The sequence below is a fragment of the Nilaparvata lugens genome, chromosome X (assembly GCF_014356525.2).
Source record: "Nilaparvata lugens isolate BPH chromosome X, ASM1435652v1, whole genome shotgun sequence".
NCBI classification, from domain to species: Eukaryota; Metazoa; Arthropoda; class Insecta; order Hemiptera; family Delphacidae; genus Nilaparvata; species Nilaparvata lugens.
This window is the reverse complement of record NC_052518.1, coordinates 43,679,075-43,696,993: the sequence shown is the minus strand read 5'-3', so window position 1 is coordinate 43,696,993 and position 17,919 is coordinate 43,679,075. Positions and strand designations below refer to the sequence as shown.

Sequence of the window (17,919 nt, the reverse complement as noted above, 5' to 3'; positions counted from 1 at the left end):
TTTTGTTTCGTTTATAAATTTACTGTATCTGTGAAATAAATAAGTAAAATGGAGGAACCTGGTTTTGTTATCATTAAGTAGCAGATGTCTATGACTCAAGTACTTTTTAGTAAATTATATAGAATTGCTACACTTTATTTTTGTTGTGTTCCAGTCCTTATTAGCAATGCAGAGACTTATATCGTCAGCGTCCAAACATAATTTACTATATTCAAATAAATCGCACATATATCTAGGCAACCTCCCTAAGAAGATGCACAGGAGCAAAAATGGACCCAACAAAGTGATATTTGGGTGGGGGTTTGGTGGGTACTAGTGAACGATCTTTCTCAACCCTGCTTAGAATAAAAACCTAAGGAATTCGAGAGGGCAGCAAAGATTAAACGGATTAGCAATGCTAAATGTTCACCGAGAAATAACCATCTCTCCAGATGAAGTGCTTGATGAGATGTCTAAAGCTGCATTTACACCAAAGTTATTAACAAAATGTCAATAACTTAATCCTTATAGATTCTATTAGATTGAACATAACTTAACATACACATGATGAACATATGGGAGTATATGACGAAGATTTTTCGAAAAATAGCTTATTAAAATGATGGTTTTTGAAGCATATTTCACTTCAAATCCGTTTTAAATTCTCTTATTTGGCAGTGTTAAATAAAATTCTGAGTTAATGGTTTTAAGTTTTATTAAATACAAATTCTTTACAACAAAAAGACAGCATTAAGTTAGTTGTATTGTTTGTTTTGATTACTAACCAAAACAGGATAGCTAAATAACCATAAAAAAGTTTTCCACGAACTTTTGTGAGTTCACAAACCATACAAAGCTGTAATTTTTACTTAATAGCTAAAACTGTGTTACAAAGATCAACATAAATTCTCATGAGTAATTATATTTTTCAAAACAGGTCTTGAATCTTTCTGATTGTAACTCTTGTAACTGTCCTTGTTTGAAGAGAGTTTAAGATACAAAATACTTAGGTAACATAATAGACGAACTCCTTAAATGAGATGATCATACTAAACTCTTGTGCCAAAAAATGAACTGATAAAAATGTCTTCTTCTTTTCCTTCATCCTATTCACATGCTGGTACCATTTAAACCTACTCTGAGATATCTTTTCATTTATAGGCAAGACGTCAAGTTGTTTTCTTATCTCAGTATTTTTTAAATGATCTTCTCGGCTGCACCCATAGGTTCTTCGGAGAAATCTCATTTGAGATGCCTGTAGTCTACTTTCATCTGGCCCTGACAGCACCCAGGTTTCACACCCATATAAAAGGGTTGGTGCAGCTATAGTTTTGTAAAAGTTTTGCCTGGTGCTCTGTGTTTTATCATAAAAATGTCTTATCATAATTAAAATCTTCAATAAATTTTTCCAGGGGACAGCCTATACCATAAAATATTGGGGGGACGCGTCCCCCGTGTCCCCCCCAGGATCTATGCCCATGGTATCTACGAATAAATAAATAAATAGTTAGCCTAATCTCTGATAGAAAAGATTTCTATCAAGTATGACTGCATTGGCATTACATTGATTTCATCTTGCTGTACCCCCCCACCATTACTTAGCTAACACCCCCACCATGACTTAGCTAACCCCCCCCCCTCAACTAGATCCTAGTTACGCCTCTGGCCACGGGTATTTGGGTCACACATTCAATTTTTTTTTTAATATAGATCTGAACTTAATGTTGCAAACGAATATCTCTTAAAAGGGAGTAGACTGGTGATTCCCAGATCCCTGAGAGTTGAGTTATAGAACAAACTGCATGATGGTTACTTGGGTGTTACCAAGTGCAGGATGCGGGCCCGAGAATCAATATGGTGGCCTGGAATTTCTGATGATATCAACAATTTAGTTGCAAATTGTAGCAGATGTTTAGAGCAAAGATCTAACCACAGCGAGCCCCTTCACTATACAACCCTACCATAAGGACCATGGCGGGAAGCAGGGCAGACTCAGCTAAATGTTTAGGAAAGTGGTATTTGTTACTACAGGACTACTTTTCAAGGTTCATTGAGATTAGTGAAATACAAAAACTAACTTCGCAGAGTGTTGTTCAATGTATGGCAAATGTTTTTGCTCGCCACGGTATACCTTGTGTGGTTCGCACTGATGGAGGTACGTAATTTACGTCTGACATTTTCAGAAAATTCTCCGAGCAATACAGTTTTGAGCATAGAACATCAAGTCTAAAATTTGCCCAGTCAAATGGGGAAGCTAAAAAAGCAATGGATATAGCAAAACGGATCCTGACCAAATGTGAAGATCCAAACATTGGGCTCCTCTCATACCGAATCACTCCGTTAGAAAGTGGTCTAAGTCCAGCTGAGTTAATGTGTGGAAGGAAAATCAACACTTCCGTCTTTGTCTACTTTCCAACCTACATCTCAAGAGAAAATAGGTGTTTTTAGAAGTAAAGACATTCAGAGGAAAAAGTACAATAAAATATACTACGACAATAGAAATGGATTTGGGACATTGCCTGAATTAGCACAGGGGGAAGAAGTTTGGATTCCTGATATGAAGAGGTATGGAGTGGTGGAAGAAAAATTACGTGATAGATCTTACAACATCAGGTCAAACGATGGAGTGCTGAGAAGGAGCTGAAGACATTTGTTCCTGCGGAAAGAAGGATGTAGTGACAGCTGTCATTTATTTTAGTTTGACACATGTTAAATACGTTTTTGCATCCAATACAAATAAAGTTCAGTTTTGTGTTTATGGCTCTCAAGTATTAAAGCGTTTCTTCAAGCACCCTGCCAGAATCAAACAAATCCATTTCGACAGTCAATAAAAGAGACTCATATTGTGCCACAGAGATCTGTAATAAATGACAGTAGAGTTAAGGAGAACCAGAATTATGCTGATAAGCTGAAAAATAAAGTAGGCCTACCTATCAAAATGAAAGGAAACTCAAAACTTCAAGATTTCAACTTGAGTAGGAACTGAGTATTACAACCGAACATAAATTGATTCTTGATAAACTAGTTGTGCAAAAAAGCCTTAATGAATCAATTTTAAGTAGATTAGAAAAATTGGAAAATATTTCAGTTGCAGAAGCCATTCACAAGAAACATAGAAAATAGATTTAAAATCATGACTTGGAATGGTAATGCAAAAAGAATATCTATTAGCAATTCTTATTGAACATAATATAGATGCCTGTCTCATTTCTGAAATTTGTTTCACCAAAGAATCTTACTTTAAAATTAGAGAGTAAAAAACCTGCCATGCCAACAACAGGGCTAGAGGAGGAAGTGCGGTTATTGTGAGAGAAGAGCTAAACTATCACGAATTCAAGAAAATAGAATTGCAGTAGCTTCAGTCAATTCCAATCAAAAACAAACTTATCGGTAGACCATCTGGTACAAACACAATTGGAGTCGTCTAGTGTCCACCACGGTTCAATTTGAAGAATAAAGGATACATAGATTTCCTAAGTAGCTTCACAGGAAAATTTATTATTAGAAGAGACTTCAGTTTAAGGGTGTTTGCACAAAACATTTTTTCCACTTTTTTTGTTGGAAACAGTAAAGTTCATTCAGTCAAAACCGAATATGCTATTCTAAAAATTAAAAAAAAATATTGTGGCCTATGTGTGACCTTGAAGTGTACATTTTCAGCGTTTTTCATATTACCTGCAAATGCAAACAATAAACACCACACAGAATACACAGTGGGGCTCCCGACTGAACTCAACAAAAGGAGAGGAGCAAAGCTATCTCTTATCGAACTTGAAATGATCTGTCCCATAACTTTAAACTTTATGCCCTCATATCTCAAAACCTAATGATCAGAAAAAAATCCTGAGAAAAATGTTTCATTTTGATAGCTTGATAGTATACAAATCAAAAAACTTTGAAAAATATCACCAGTAGACAGTTTTTTAAAACTTCGCACAGCCTTAATGAGTACCAAAGTTCACTCAACAAGGAAACCAACCTACTGGCCAACAGACAGAACAAAAATACCAACCTGATTGACTTTTTCATCACAAAAAATATTTCACCAAACTGTGTTGAAGTAGAAGAAGAAATTGAACTGAACTTTGACTATTCCCCATAGTTATGATAATGCACAATACAGCTTTAAAAAATAAATTCAAACTCAACTCATCAATAGATATAGAAACATTTAATAATATGATTGACACTAAAGTGGACTTGAACACATCTCTTCAAACTAGATGAGCTAGAAAATGAAGTGCTGGAGTTTGTAAACAACATCCAACAATGTGCGTGGGAAAATACACCACTATTTCAAAGCTGGATTATCAAAGGTAATTGCTATCCTGTAGCAGTGAGAGAGTTGATAGAAAAAAGGAGAAGAAGAAAAATATTATTGCAATCAACAAGAAAAAAGGAGTAGAAAAAGATTATTGCAATCAACAAGAAAACGGAGAATTAAAACAGAACTTGATAGAAAAATGAGCTGAGAAAAATGATACAGGATGTAAAACAACATGGTATCAATACATACTTGGAAGATTTAACTAATGAACCTGATACAAATTTTTCATTGTGGAAATCAACCAGGAAACTCTTGAACAAGTTACATCAATAAGAAGAAATCATGATAGCTGGGCAAGAAGTGACAAAGAGAACGCGGATTTGTTTGCTGATCATCTGGTAAAAGTTTTCTCACCCCATGAGGAAATAATCATTGATGAAAATCCTCATCTTAAAGCAGGAGTCATCCACCCCCCCCCCTACATCGCCAAGGGAAGTAATATATGAGATTAAAACTGAGCAAAAAGAAAACGTCAGGTTTCGACTTAGTAACTGGAGATATTTCACAGGAACTCCCAAGAAAAGCAATTGTGAAGCTTTGCTATCTATTTAACGCTTCATTTCGATTGAAATTTGTGCCAAGTTTCTGGAAGGTAGCCGATGTCATCATGATACCTAAACCTGGAAATCCACCACATGATGTATCGTCATACAGGCCTATCTCACTCCTGTCAATAATCAAATTGAACTTTTACTGTAAAGATTAAAGCCCTTGCTGGATTATAGTGATTTAATTCCAACTCATCAATTCGAATTTCGAAATGAACATAGTACATCAGGTGCACAGAATAACAAATATTGTTGAAAATACTTAAGAGGAAAACATAGTTTGCTCAACAGTCTTCCTTGATGTAGCACAAGCTTTCGACAAAATATGGCATTCAGGATTCTTCTAGAAAATGAACCAGTTCTTACCAACAGAATACAGTCTTATATTGAACTCATATCGTCAAGACCGTTATTGCAGAATAAAACAAGGCAATGCTTTTTCATCTCTCAGAGAAATCTGGGCTGGAGTTCCTCAAGGACGTGTGCTAGGTCCTCTCCTGTACCTCCTCTACACATCTGATAAACCTCAGCCAGAAAATGTAACAATAGCAACATTTTCCAGAACAATTCCTTCTCTTCAAGAATATTCTTAAGCCCATGTGGTCCTTCAGAATTCTACTATGGGGCTGCAGCCGAACATCCAATGTTGACATCATCCGGCGCTTCCAGAATTAAGAATTCATTTTCAGGAACCTACCTATTCAGGAGTTGTGTAGACACTCCCTGGTACGTCAGGAACTCTGATCTCCACCGCGACCTGGGAGTGGTGACAGTCATCAGTGAAATACAAAAATTGTAGAAATACATGAGGCAAGACTTCATCAACATGTGAACGTGGAAGCAATCCAGCTGCTCAATGTACATAGATTGAGAAGACCTCAACGCAAAAAGCCGCACGAATTAGTTTAGTACTTAAGTAGAGCAAAAAGTAGAGTATCCTTCATTATATTACGAATGTGTGGAAAATAATTTTAATCTAATTTACTCAACAAAATAGGCAGGCTGAACCAATGGGTCATACAGATATCATAAGCTATATTTTCTCTATGGTCATACTATTATTCTTATCAGTTTAAGTTGAAATAGAATAGCTTATTAGTCTCTAACTAGGTGCTATAATAACAATGAAGAAAATCCCTTAGCTGTTACATACTTTTCACCACCCTGTATATTATTTTCATGTAAGTAGCCTATATCAATTAATTATATTAATTTTGCATGAACAAACCAGGCGAAACCCAAACAACTATTCTGCCGTATTTAGATGAGTATATTACATGAAATTTATTGTATCAAAATTATTCAAATGAATTTCATTTTTTTATATTTCAGTTTGTAATGTATTAATAATTAATTATAATGTAGAAACATTTTGTAATAATTATTAAATTTATGTTAAATTAACTTGCAGTTATACGAAAGTACTTGGACCCTAGTATTCGGGGACAAGAACGATGGGTTCGTTTACAAAGAAATGATGACATTGTTCATCAAGAATCGGGAAGAACTATTCAAGCCGTTTGATCTAGACCAGATTTTGGGACCGGAGAGCGTATCCTTTTTCAAGGTAGGATTGACAGTTCATGTTCTGAGTAGTAAATTCTAAAAAACAATTAGACTGTTCTATTTATGATAAGAGATAATTACTTTCATACCATAGAGAAACAATAGCATAAGTAGATATTCCATGGTATAGGGCGTTTACGTCGCAACTTTTACTGTTATCTCTAGCTGATAGTCCACGTAGTTCTTTCCTGTGAAGCTTTATGGCACTGGTAGTCTCTCATATTGTGCCGTTCATACACTCTTACCCGGTCAAAACAGTGAAAATCGACAATAATCCACAGTAATCGGCTTGAGATAACAGTAAAAGTTACGACATAAACGCCCTATACCATGGGATATCTACTTATGCTATTGCTTCTCTATGTTCATACTTAATAACCATTTTAGATGGCTACGACTTGTACCAATCGCCTCGTTATAGTTTCTGAGAAAACTATAAAATCAAGTATTGGTTTAGAGAAACCTGTGTTCCAGTTCACATTCTATCTTGATTTGTGGAATGCAGTTTAGCTGGGTTTGAGATTTGATGAACAAATCTTAGAATGTAGGACTAAGAACTATAACACAATATGTAACTGGTTGAACAAAAAAAAAACTTATGAACTGATTCTTGAGAAAATTTTGTTTCTTTTTTTAAATTTGGATACGCTCTTGAAGCTCAATAACCAGAAGGCTAATGTCTGCTCGAAATAGATTTTCAGCCTCTTTTCTCCTAATTTGTGACGTGAAAGAAGTCAAAAAATACACAAGAAGGTCAACTATATGCCACTTTTAGGCGACACTTGATCTAATCAATCCATTAAAAGTTTCCAACTTATTTTGAATTAAAAAAATGTGAAATCCACAGTAATTTCTTGTTAAATCTTCGAGCCAATGAAACGTAAAAATTACGAGCGATCTATAACTGAGCGAAACTAATGGATAACAAAACAGAGTTGTAAACTCTAGTCGACAGGGTAGGTCACAGTCTGACACGAAATGAAGTGGGAAAGTCGATTTTTTCAGAATTGTTGAGTAAATGCTACAAAAACAGTACACATTCTCTTATCTTACGAGGCGTTAAATTTCTAGTGTTTAATGCTTTTGTTTTGTCTTGTGTATGTGCCCAATGTTTCTGTTTTGTCATGTGTTTCGTATAATTCTACTGTGTTTTTTATTTATTTTGTTTTTTCGGGTAAAAGAAACGAGACTGGGCCGCGCTACCTGTACACTGGGCTATTGTTCCGAAAAGTTTCATCCTCTAACTCTCGACTACCTTACTCTATTGTCCTCTGATTCCGCTTCATTACCTCATTAGTGGTTCCATGTGGTTTCTTGAAGGCAATTCTAGCTGGTAGCACAAACTTATCTACTACTTTGCACCTTACATCTGTTACTTGTATTTTCTACAATTATTGAATCTAAGTCAGTGATCCAGTACTTGTAATTGTATTATTCTCATTGGTTTATTTGATGAAACTCAACTTGCACACAAGCTGTATACAGACCAACTTGTGTTACATACAATTCGATACTTAAGCCTAGGTTTCTCTGAACCACGCAGCGTCACTGCGTGATGCGAGATGCGCGATGACGTAATCACGCAAAAGTTTGCTGCAGCTATTGCTACGGATGTGTTTTCTCTGACTTCACGCGCGCAATTCTCTGTGATTCCCGCCAATTCAGCAATGCGTGATCCCTCTGCGTCGCGCAATCAAGTCTGGGATCCCAGACTTTTGCGTGGCACGCAGTAGCTATTTGCCAGTAATCGCCATTCCACCACAGAGGTCTCTGTAGGAAGAACCTCAACTTTTGGGGGTCACCAGCGGGCGTGGGGGTATTGAAAATGTTGATATTACACCTTCAAATTAGTGCGATTTTCACTGAAAAATAACATTTCATTCAAGGTGTTTTGTTCAAGTTGGCTAATTATTATTTCGATTTCCCTTTGAAAATGTCATAGGCCTATGATTTTTTTTGAATAAAAAATAGAATGGAATGGAATTTTACTAGTACCTGTATTTAAAAAAATAATAATGTAGTACCCTGAATAGGCCTACTCATTTCAGATAGAAAACTATAATTTCGGCTCAAATTTTTATACAAACTTCAACACCATAGTATTAGGCTTAGTTTCAACTAAGATTCATTCACTATTTTTTTCCAATTTTTCATATTTTTTTCAAATTTCACAATACATCCCCATATCCCCCCTGGATACGACACTGGTTATTATAAAATGCAACAGTAACTACGGAATCCAATGTTGCATTGAATCCAAATGAATCCAAGAGCATTGTTGATACACCAACCCAAACAGCCAAATCAGCCATTAGCCGTTTTCACACCGATGTCTCGCCGACACAACAGGACAGGACAGAATTTACACTGATGGACAGTATTAGTATTAGAAGAAGCTGTGGTTCCCTAAGCTTGGTTTAATTATCCAACGGATACCTGGAAATCAAAATTGTAAGAAACCCTTCTTCCTCTCTGTCAATAAAAAGTTCAAAGGGTTTTCATTTACAAAATTCATTAGTACATTTTCTTCATTATCCTCTCCGTCCAGCATCAAAGCTACAGCAACTTGTCAGACATCTATGTTGTGTATGACTGAAAATATAATCGCGCGCTGCGAGGTTGGTGCCAGAGAAAACACCCGCTTTTTTAACACAAACGGATGACGGATCACGCAGTAACGCTGCATGGTTCAGAGAAACCTAAACCTTATTGAACGTACGTTTTTTGACGTTCTTTTAAATTCTATTAGATTGAACACAGCTTGGCAAACATATGATGTGTCATATCATGTATTTGTCAAATTCCATTCAATCTCGTAGCATTTATAAGGTTGACAAACAAATGTATGTCCAAAAATCGATGTAGGCTTTACGCAACACGTACGTTTGTCTATATAAATTTGTACTCATCATCGATAGTAATGTGTGTGTTTATCCAATCACTGTATGCTACTACCACTGATTTACAGCTGAAATTGCCTTTAAGTAACCAGACTGGTCCACCAAAATATTCCTCGGAGTGGAAACCTTAACAATAGACTGCGAAAATGTCGAAATTCAATAACAATAGGCAACCACTGAAGGGTCACTAGAACTTCTACCTGTTCATCCATTGTTTTCGGCGTTCCCATCTCGTTTCTTCAACCCGTTTTTTCATATTTTCTTGTGTTTATATGTGCTAACTGTTGTTTTGTCGTTATATGTTATACTGAGCAGTGGCGGCGCATCGAACAATCCATTGAGATGACTCAATTCCTACTATCTATGAGCATAGTAGATGGACATAGATGTTTTATAACTTGTTACCTCAATATTATAGGATGCTGAAAAGCTTCTTCCATCACTTTGTGCTTCGTTGCATTCAGTTGAAGATAGTTTCTAGTGAGAACATCGATAGACTTGCAAACACGCGCTGCCACTGTACAAACTTGTATGTCTTCCTTTCTCCTGTCTTCTGGTTAAAATTGCTTTCACATTTTTTACTCTTCCAGTACCGGTATCCCAAAATGCATTTAACATGTTTATGGAATTTTTGTAAAGACTTCTCTCGTATCCGCATGACTTTTCATATTAAACATCTCTGGGACTTGACCGTTTTATAAGTCTTTTTACTTTTAAGATAGCAGTTGAAAGTTTCATGATTATCACAATTAACCGTATTATTATTCTGACTGGAGTGACAATTGACATATTTATTCCAGTTATATAAAACTATTAATAATTATCTAGTTCATCTTCTAATCTGTCATTTCGATTTATAAGTAACATCTTATTGTTTTAAAACTTGAATTTTAAAACACTTATGAAGTGAAAAATGCACTTTGTTAGCAGTGACGAAGTAGTGTAAGTAGAGTAAGTAGTGTTGTGTTGCATATCCATACTTTTTCACTATTAATATAAACGTGAATTTTAAAACATTTATGAAGTGAAAAATGCACTTACTATTAGTAGTGACGATCGTTTCAACCAGGTGTAGGTCATCATCAGACTGAAGAAACCAACTCTATGCTATGTATCAAACATTACCTTGAAACTAGAGTTAGTTTCTTCAGTCTGATGATCACCTGCAGCAGGTCGAAACGATCGTCACTGCTAATAGTAAGTGCATTTTTCACTTCAAAAATGTTTTAAAATTCACGTTTATATTGATGGTGAAAAAGTATGGATATGCAACACAACACTACTCACTGTTTTGTTTGTGTTACTTTCTGTTTTCTATTTCTGCTGAGAGTTTAATTTTTCTCTTCTTGTATCTTTCAGCTTTGTGATATTTGTGCTAGTCCTTTTGAGATATTTGTGCTTTAGTTCAGATTATCTTTATGTTTGGTACTTTGATGTTCTTCTGTATTCTGTATAGTGGTGTTGCTTCTCACTCTGTTGATTGATTGCATTAAATGTTCCAAAAATACAATTCCCATAAGAACAAGAATAAAATCTCATCTGCCATCAAAAACTGTAAATATAATTAATGTTATATTGTATAATATACATGCATAGACCTACCTACCTCGATACTGGTCCAATATAAATTAGGCCTGCTGTGCAATATGCCTGCTGTAACAAGTCCTGGGCGGGATGAGTGAAGCCACAGTTTCAATTGGATTCCGAACCACCGGCAAGTGTAGATAACTGCTCCTCATTTTCAAAAATATAACAAACTTCTCTCTCTCTCTCTCTCTCTCTCTGCTGATCGATTTATTTTAACTGCTTCGTTACTGCAACAGTTGATATCAAATTTCAAAGTATCGAATAATGTTTTAGAGAATCGATTTATCTTCTATCATGAGCACTAAAAATTTAAATTATTTGATATTACCGGCTGATCAATTCTAAACTTCCATACATACTCCGACAAATATAAATTATCAAAAACTCTATGCTTTGTTGATTTATTCCTAATTTGACCAATCTCTTGTTTGATGTTTAGTTTTTGTTATGATTTGTACAATTTTATTTTCTCTGGTACATATTTACTATTATTTGTAGATGAACGGGTTGATAGATTAGGATGAAATGAGAAAAATAATTACAGTGATGGTGTTTGACGCATGTTCGTAATATGCATAAGCTATTTACTCGTCGTGGTCATATTTTTTGAAGTTTCTAATGCAAAAAACTTTATTTATAAGAAGTGATTTATTAAAATATATTCTTGAAATGATTGATAACAGATTTTCACGTCAATGAAGAATATTTAATGTTCCCAAAGAAGCAGAGCTCTGCTTCAGGGGTCACTAGCTAATCAAAAAATATTACCATTAGATGAATGACAGCTTTCATTGAAATATTATGCATATTACTGATTACATTTTCAATGCTCAAATGGTGCCGGGTCTCAACTAACCGATTTAGGATTACAGTTCAAACGAAAAGCGATCAGTTTTTAATGCAGCTGTATTTGTTACCAAATGATAGGCAAATACGAATAAAAAGGTAGCACCGCTTACACCAAAGCCCAAGCTGAACCCAGCCAGAACGCCTCTTGCCGAGAAAAATGAAAGAACAGTAAGTACTCATAGGATGATGCTCTCATAAGTTCTAGGCTTGTGGGTCGGCAATTAGTGGGATAATGGTTGAGTATACTTGAGAGCGATCATTGTAGTCTACGAAATTCTCCTTTAAACCTTTAGAACACTTATATGAGTTTTGGCGATAACCTTGTTAGTATAGCGAGGCATAGCCTATGACGTCGACCTCTTTAAGGCTGTGCAAAGGCTAAAAATAAACTGTCTTCTCGTGATATTCTTCAAAGTTTTTCGATTTGTATATCATCAAGCTATAAAAATGAAAAAGTTTTCTCAGGAATTTTTTTCCTGATCATTACTTTTTTGAGATATGAGTGCCTAAAGATTACATTTTTGGGACAGAACATTTCAAATTCGGTAAGAGTTAAATCCATGAGATTCAGAGGATGGATTCTTCATGGTATTGTTGATCTAGCAAAACAAAAATTTTCTGAAAATATCAATTTTTAAGATAGTTATTCGATTTACTAAAAATAACTTTTAGTTTAGTTATTTTGGGTTATTTTTGGTAAATTGAATAACTTTTCCAAAAATTGATAGTTTCTGAAACTTTTTGTTCTACTAGATCAATAATACCATGAAGAATCCATCCTCTAAATCTCATGGATTTATATCGGACCGAATTTGAAATGTTCTGTCCCAAAAATTCAAACTTCAGGCGCTCATATCTCAAAAAGTAATGATCGGAAAAAAATGTTTCCCCGAGAAAACTTCTTAATTTTGATAGATTGATAATATACAAATCGAAAAACTTGGAAAAATACCACATGTAGAAAGTTTATTTTTAGCCTTTGCACAGCCTTAAGTTGTAGTTAACACATGACTGACCTCCATAGCAAGTTGTTTTCATAACATTCAGTAAACTATATAAACATTTGTTGAATTTTCAATAATTCTTAGTTTCAATTTTTTCCAATAAATTAACTTTATTTGATGAGAAGTGCCTCAGATGCGCGATATTTCAATTTGTGTGTATAAACATAACCTGAAAGATTCTATTCAATTATGTTTTAAAGGTAAAAGGAAAGATTAGGTTTCGACTTTTAAATGGCAATATGTTAATAATATTTAAAAATTTTCGATAATTTTAGATAATAAACACAAATAACGAAAGTCGAAATACTCGCACTTTTGAGATATTGCACATATGAATGACACCCAATGAGAAGTTATTTGTGTCCTATTCAAAATTCATCTGTATATTGTATAAACACGTAATTCTTTGTCTTTAGTTGAATGGTATTATGGTGCCTATAGGGCTCGTCAGGAAACCTCTTGTTTTATAGAGGTTATCCTACATATATCTCTCTAAGATGAATAGAGTCGTAATCAACCGCAAAATAAACTTGAGTGATTGGTAGTTTATTTTTATTCAGTTGATAATTTCAATTTATTATAAACGCCAATTATTGATTTGTTTTTGTAGTTTTCTTTATTATTCAATTCATATGGTATAATACTTTAAATACCTTTCCGTGTAAGAACATGGCATTTTTACCGACATGAATGTGTCAAATGAAAGTAAACTGAACAGCAACAGTGAAAATTCTTTATTCTTTGTTCATTCATACAATAAGTACATCATTATAATGATAGGGAGAGAAAAATGAGGTAACATTGTGCTGTTCCCCTCCCAAAAATTTAGATTAGTTTACACATAGTCCGAAATAGTTCAAGTCTCTATAATAATGATAATAATTATTTTAACAGTGCACTTATTGATTCAAACTATATTGAATTGTTCAAAAGGTGAAATGCATTGTGTCATGTTGTATTAGTTCTGCAAACTAAAGTACAGCATGATAATGTATACTACGAATTCATCGCAGCATCAGTAGAAGAACAATTTTCTCTCCTATAAACTTATTATAAATCTGCTATTCACTGGGGAGTAGACTGTTGAAGTTGTAAAAATCCTTTTTGCAACAAACGAAACATTAACCTTAAATACCTGTGATGTGTATTGATATTTATAATATATTATATTATGATAGACTATGTTTCTATCAAGTTGTGAATTTTGTTTACAGGACATGAGATCAATGCTTGCCAGTGATTTCACTAGCAGATCATCGTTTCCAGACGTGGCTAAAAATTTCCCTCACAGGAGCTGGACAGAGCCTTCGATTGAGCGGGCCTTTCACCAAATGAGGATTGAAAGCCGCGATTTGGATGTTGAGGTCAAGCCCAGGAAAATAGTCAAGTGCAAGGATAAGGAGACACAGACAGCTCGAAAGTAGGCTGCTTTCCATTTCTACAGCGGCATTACTATTTCCTTCTACTTATTATTTTCTACTCACCCTTTGCACTTAATAAATATAGCTGGTACTCATAATATTTGTTTATTAATACAAACTTGTGTGAAGCAAAAAATCAGGTATCCATTTTGCTTCCATAAAAAAAGGAAAATCAACTATTTAATATACAAGGCTATTCTAAATTATTATGGACTCATTTTTTAAAATTAATAGCTCATTTAGTATGGCAATTTTGTGTAAGTACTTGGCCTGTATACACGATATTCATAGGAAATGTACTATTTCTTATCCAGCAAAAGTAAAACAAAAGTTGTTTTTCTCAAAAGTGTATTATTGTAACTACTGTTACGACCTGATGACATTGTATTCAAGACGAACCTCTAAATTAGGATTTTGCTAGGCTTGGAAAAATGTTATTATCCTTGAGAAACTATTATGCTGTTCAATAATTTGAGATTGAAAATGTCTAAAAGTACCTTTGTGGCATACAGAACAACACTATCATAATACTAAAATAATAGTAAACAATTTTTTACGGGATAGGTTCATGGCATGCGCATGTGTGCTGATTTATAGTAGTGTATGTAAATAAAGTTATTGTAGGCTTGATTGTTATTTTCTCTGACAGTTAGAAGACCTAGTTGTTTCTCAAGTCGGTTTCACTTTTGTAAATATCAAAATTATAGAAGAATTTTTGCTGCTGATTTTTTTTCAAATGATGACTATTGAGTAGTTCGATAACTGGATGTGAATATTTTTTTAGGTTTAGCGTTTTGATGATCAATATATAGTATTTTATCTGGATGTGAATGATGAGTTCAAAAATGAGTTTTGTAACTGGAACTGGATCAAAATAATTGTTATGGATTCCAGTTTAATGATACACATATTGCAATATTCTACGTAATAATAGTTTTGTGACTGGATGTAAATAATTGTTCTGGATTCCAGTTTAATGATACACATATTGCAATATTCTATGTAATAATAGTTTTGTGACTGGATGTAAATAATTGTTCTGGATCTGAATTTGATGATCAGATTATATCAGTTTTGAGAAAGGATGTGAATGATTGGTTCGCAACTGAATTTTGTAATTGGATAAAGCCTAAATAATTGTTCTGGAGTTGAATTTAGTGATCAGATGTAGTATATAGTATTTTGTGTGTGGATGTGAATGTTGGGTCACAACTGAGTTTTGTAATTGGATGTCAATAATTGTTTGTAACTGAGTTTGATGAGGAGTTTGAGTTGCGTCCTTGAATAAACTTTGTACTGAGATTTAAAATTGTATGACACATCTCTGCTTAACTTATAATCCAGTTGTTGCTCATTTTAAAATCATGATCTAGTTATTATTTTTCATAAATGCATAGTCTAGATCTTGATTGTAGAGAACTGTAAATATTGTTGATTAGACAATCTATAACTATACATTGCAGTAATGCCAAAGATTGTAAGAGTGTCTCTTGGAGTTTTATTTTGTAGTTTAGCTATAATTAGTTTAATTTTGTTTTTAAATTCTCAAATTTATAATATGTTGGAGATTAGGGAGAAATGGTGAAGCCTTCATCCAAATTTTCTTATAGTTGGAGTCGCTCTTTGTCATCTCGTTTTTAAATTATATATATATATATATATATATTATATATATATATATATATATATATATATATATAATATATATATATATAATATTCGTGTGCAGTAAATTTTTTTGTAGCTTTATTCCCCATTATATACTCTTTGGCAAATAAAAAAGAGTTTGATGTTGTGATAAATGTTGAATGTTTAAATGTTATGAAATCTTCAACTTGATTACATTATAGTATTCAAGTTCTATGTATCCACTTATTCTTCCATCTTCTTATTTACCAATTATAACATTCCTGAGTAAACTTTCATAACTTCTTGTTGTACTTGAATATTTCTATAGTCATTCAAGTGTTAAAAATGTGCAACTGTAACTTTGTAACCTATATAACGAGTTTTTTTATATTTTCAATGAAACTTTTTTGTTATCATGAATCAATTTTTCCAATCCTTATAATAGTGATCAGATCTTTTTTTGAACACTTCTATCTTCATAATTCTCAGTTGCTCATTATCCGAGAAGGTAGCTATTAGAATATTTTGTAATGTAATTCAATTGAATATAAGGTTATCCTCTTTTCTACCTACTCTCCACTAAGTCTGATTTTCTGTAGTGAAGTGACGTTAGCGTGAATAATATCATTCCATTTTTACCAGTATTTTAAGAGTCAAATCAAAAAGTATTTTTGAAAGTATTGTATTCAAATATAGCAAATAAGCTGACAGTCCGGCTTCTTATGGCTCAAAAACAGGGTTTCGTGGGCACTTCGTGAAGATGGAAACAGATCCAAATATTCTGATTCTAGGGTACCTCAGGATATCAGACTTGAAAATGGTATCTGTACCTTCAAGGATTATTGAGATACACGGTTTTCTAATTGTCAGGTTTAGCATAGGCCCAATATGGAGGGAAAAATGTAACTTTGGCTGCAAACCATACTTTTCTATCTTTTTCCAATGACGCTCCAGAAGTGAAAAATGGACTTACAGCCCTCAACCAGATGTCATTTTAAACCTTTGGGAATATTCTACAACACAGTCTCAGTAATAGTAGGTTATGTTCACTGTGAATACATTTACAGAGTGGAAAGTGAAATTTCGTCCCCGAGGATTGTATGTTTCAAGTTTTTGAAACTAAATTAATCATGGAAAGAGTAATTAAAATGAGATTAATATCTAGAACATTATATTTTGGGTAGTTATGAACACTTTGATGGTAGAATCAATCCGATATCTCTCACTATAACTGAATAGAAATCGATATAAAAGAATTTATCAGTTATGACCGCCATCTTGAATTCATCAATTATGAAAAATATATTCGTTGCTTTCTCATCAATATTCTTATTCGGCTGGTTGTAACAAAGAGATTGAGACCATTTTCAAGTCTTTATAATGAAGTAGTCGTGAAAAAATCGATTTTATAGTTCAGTTTTAATGATAGTTAATTGTCTCAGCGGCTAGAATGACATCATAAAAAAATCATAACTCCAGAGCAAAAGGAGATAAAAGCTTGAAACAAACGGGAATAGATCATAAATTCTATTTCAAAGAAATTTTGTTTGGCACTTTATATCCAAAAATTGTCATTGAAAGAAGTTATTCAGAAAAAACTCTCGTGAAAAATTGAATGTTTTTGAAAAAGTGCATTTTTGTAGGTTGAAATCATGTTTTAGGTGGAAATGTGTAATCACAAACTTGGTAGAATAGTTCATTGTGATTCGATTCGCGTTTACTAGATGTCTCTGTCATGAATGGTAACCATTCTATGACCGTTTTAATTAATTCTGGATCCCCATTTTGAATCGGCCATTTCGCGACCCCCAAATGCGCATCAAGTGGTTCGGATATCCTGAGGTACCCTAGAATCAGAATATTTGGGTCTGTTTCCATCTTCACGAAGTGCCCACAAAATCCCTTAAGTAACCGGACTGTGATGATATCAGGCTATGTACAATAAATTTTTATAATATATTGTCAAATTACTGACAATCGGTATTATGTACTTTATTATTTAATTCATAGAGGGCCTATAATATTAATAGGTATACCCATCCATAGTAATGTTTTAGGTTTATATTGATCTATATTATAACTTTGTAACTATATATTGTAACTTTGATC

The 17,919-nt window shown here is 33.8% G+C and overlaps 1 protein-coding gene across 2 annotated transcripts in view; it reads left to right on the top strand.

Annotated features, from left to right (window-relative positions):
* Positions 1-17,303, top strand: part of LOC111054883 — a 184,759-nt gene extending 167,456 nt beyond the window's left edge. The window contains exons 7-9 of one of the 2 annotated variants that reach the window (XM_039441391.1): positions 6,266-6,421; positions 11,835-11,924; positions 13,975-17,303. In XM_039441391.1, coding sequence (XP_039297325.1) covers positions 6,266-6,421; positions 11,835-11,924; positions 13,975-14,184 — 456 coding nt within the window. In that variant the 3' untranslated portion in view covers positions 14,185-17,303. The remainder of the gene's footprint in view (positions 1-6,265; positions 6,422-11,834; positions 11,925-13,974) is intronic. The other variant, XM_039441392.1, reaches the window with a different exon arrangement.
* The last annotated feature ends 616 nt before the right edge of the window (positions 17,304-17,919 follow it).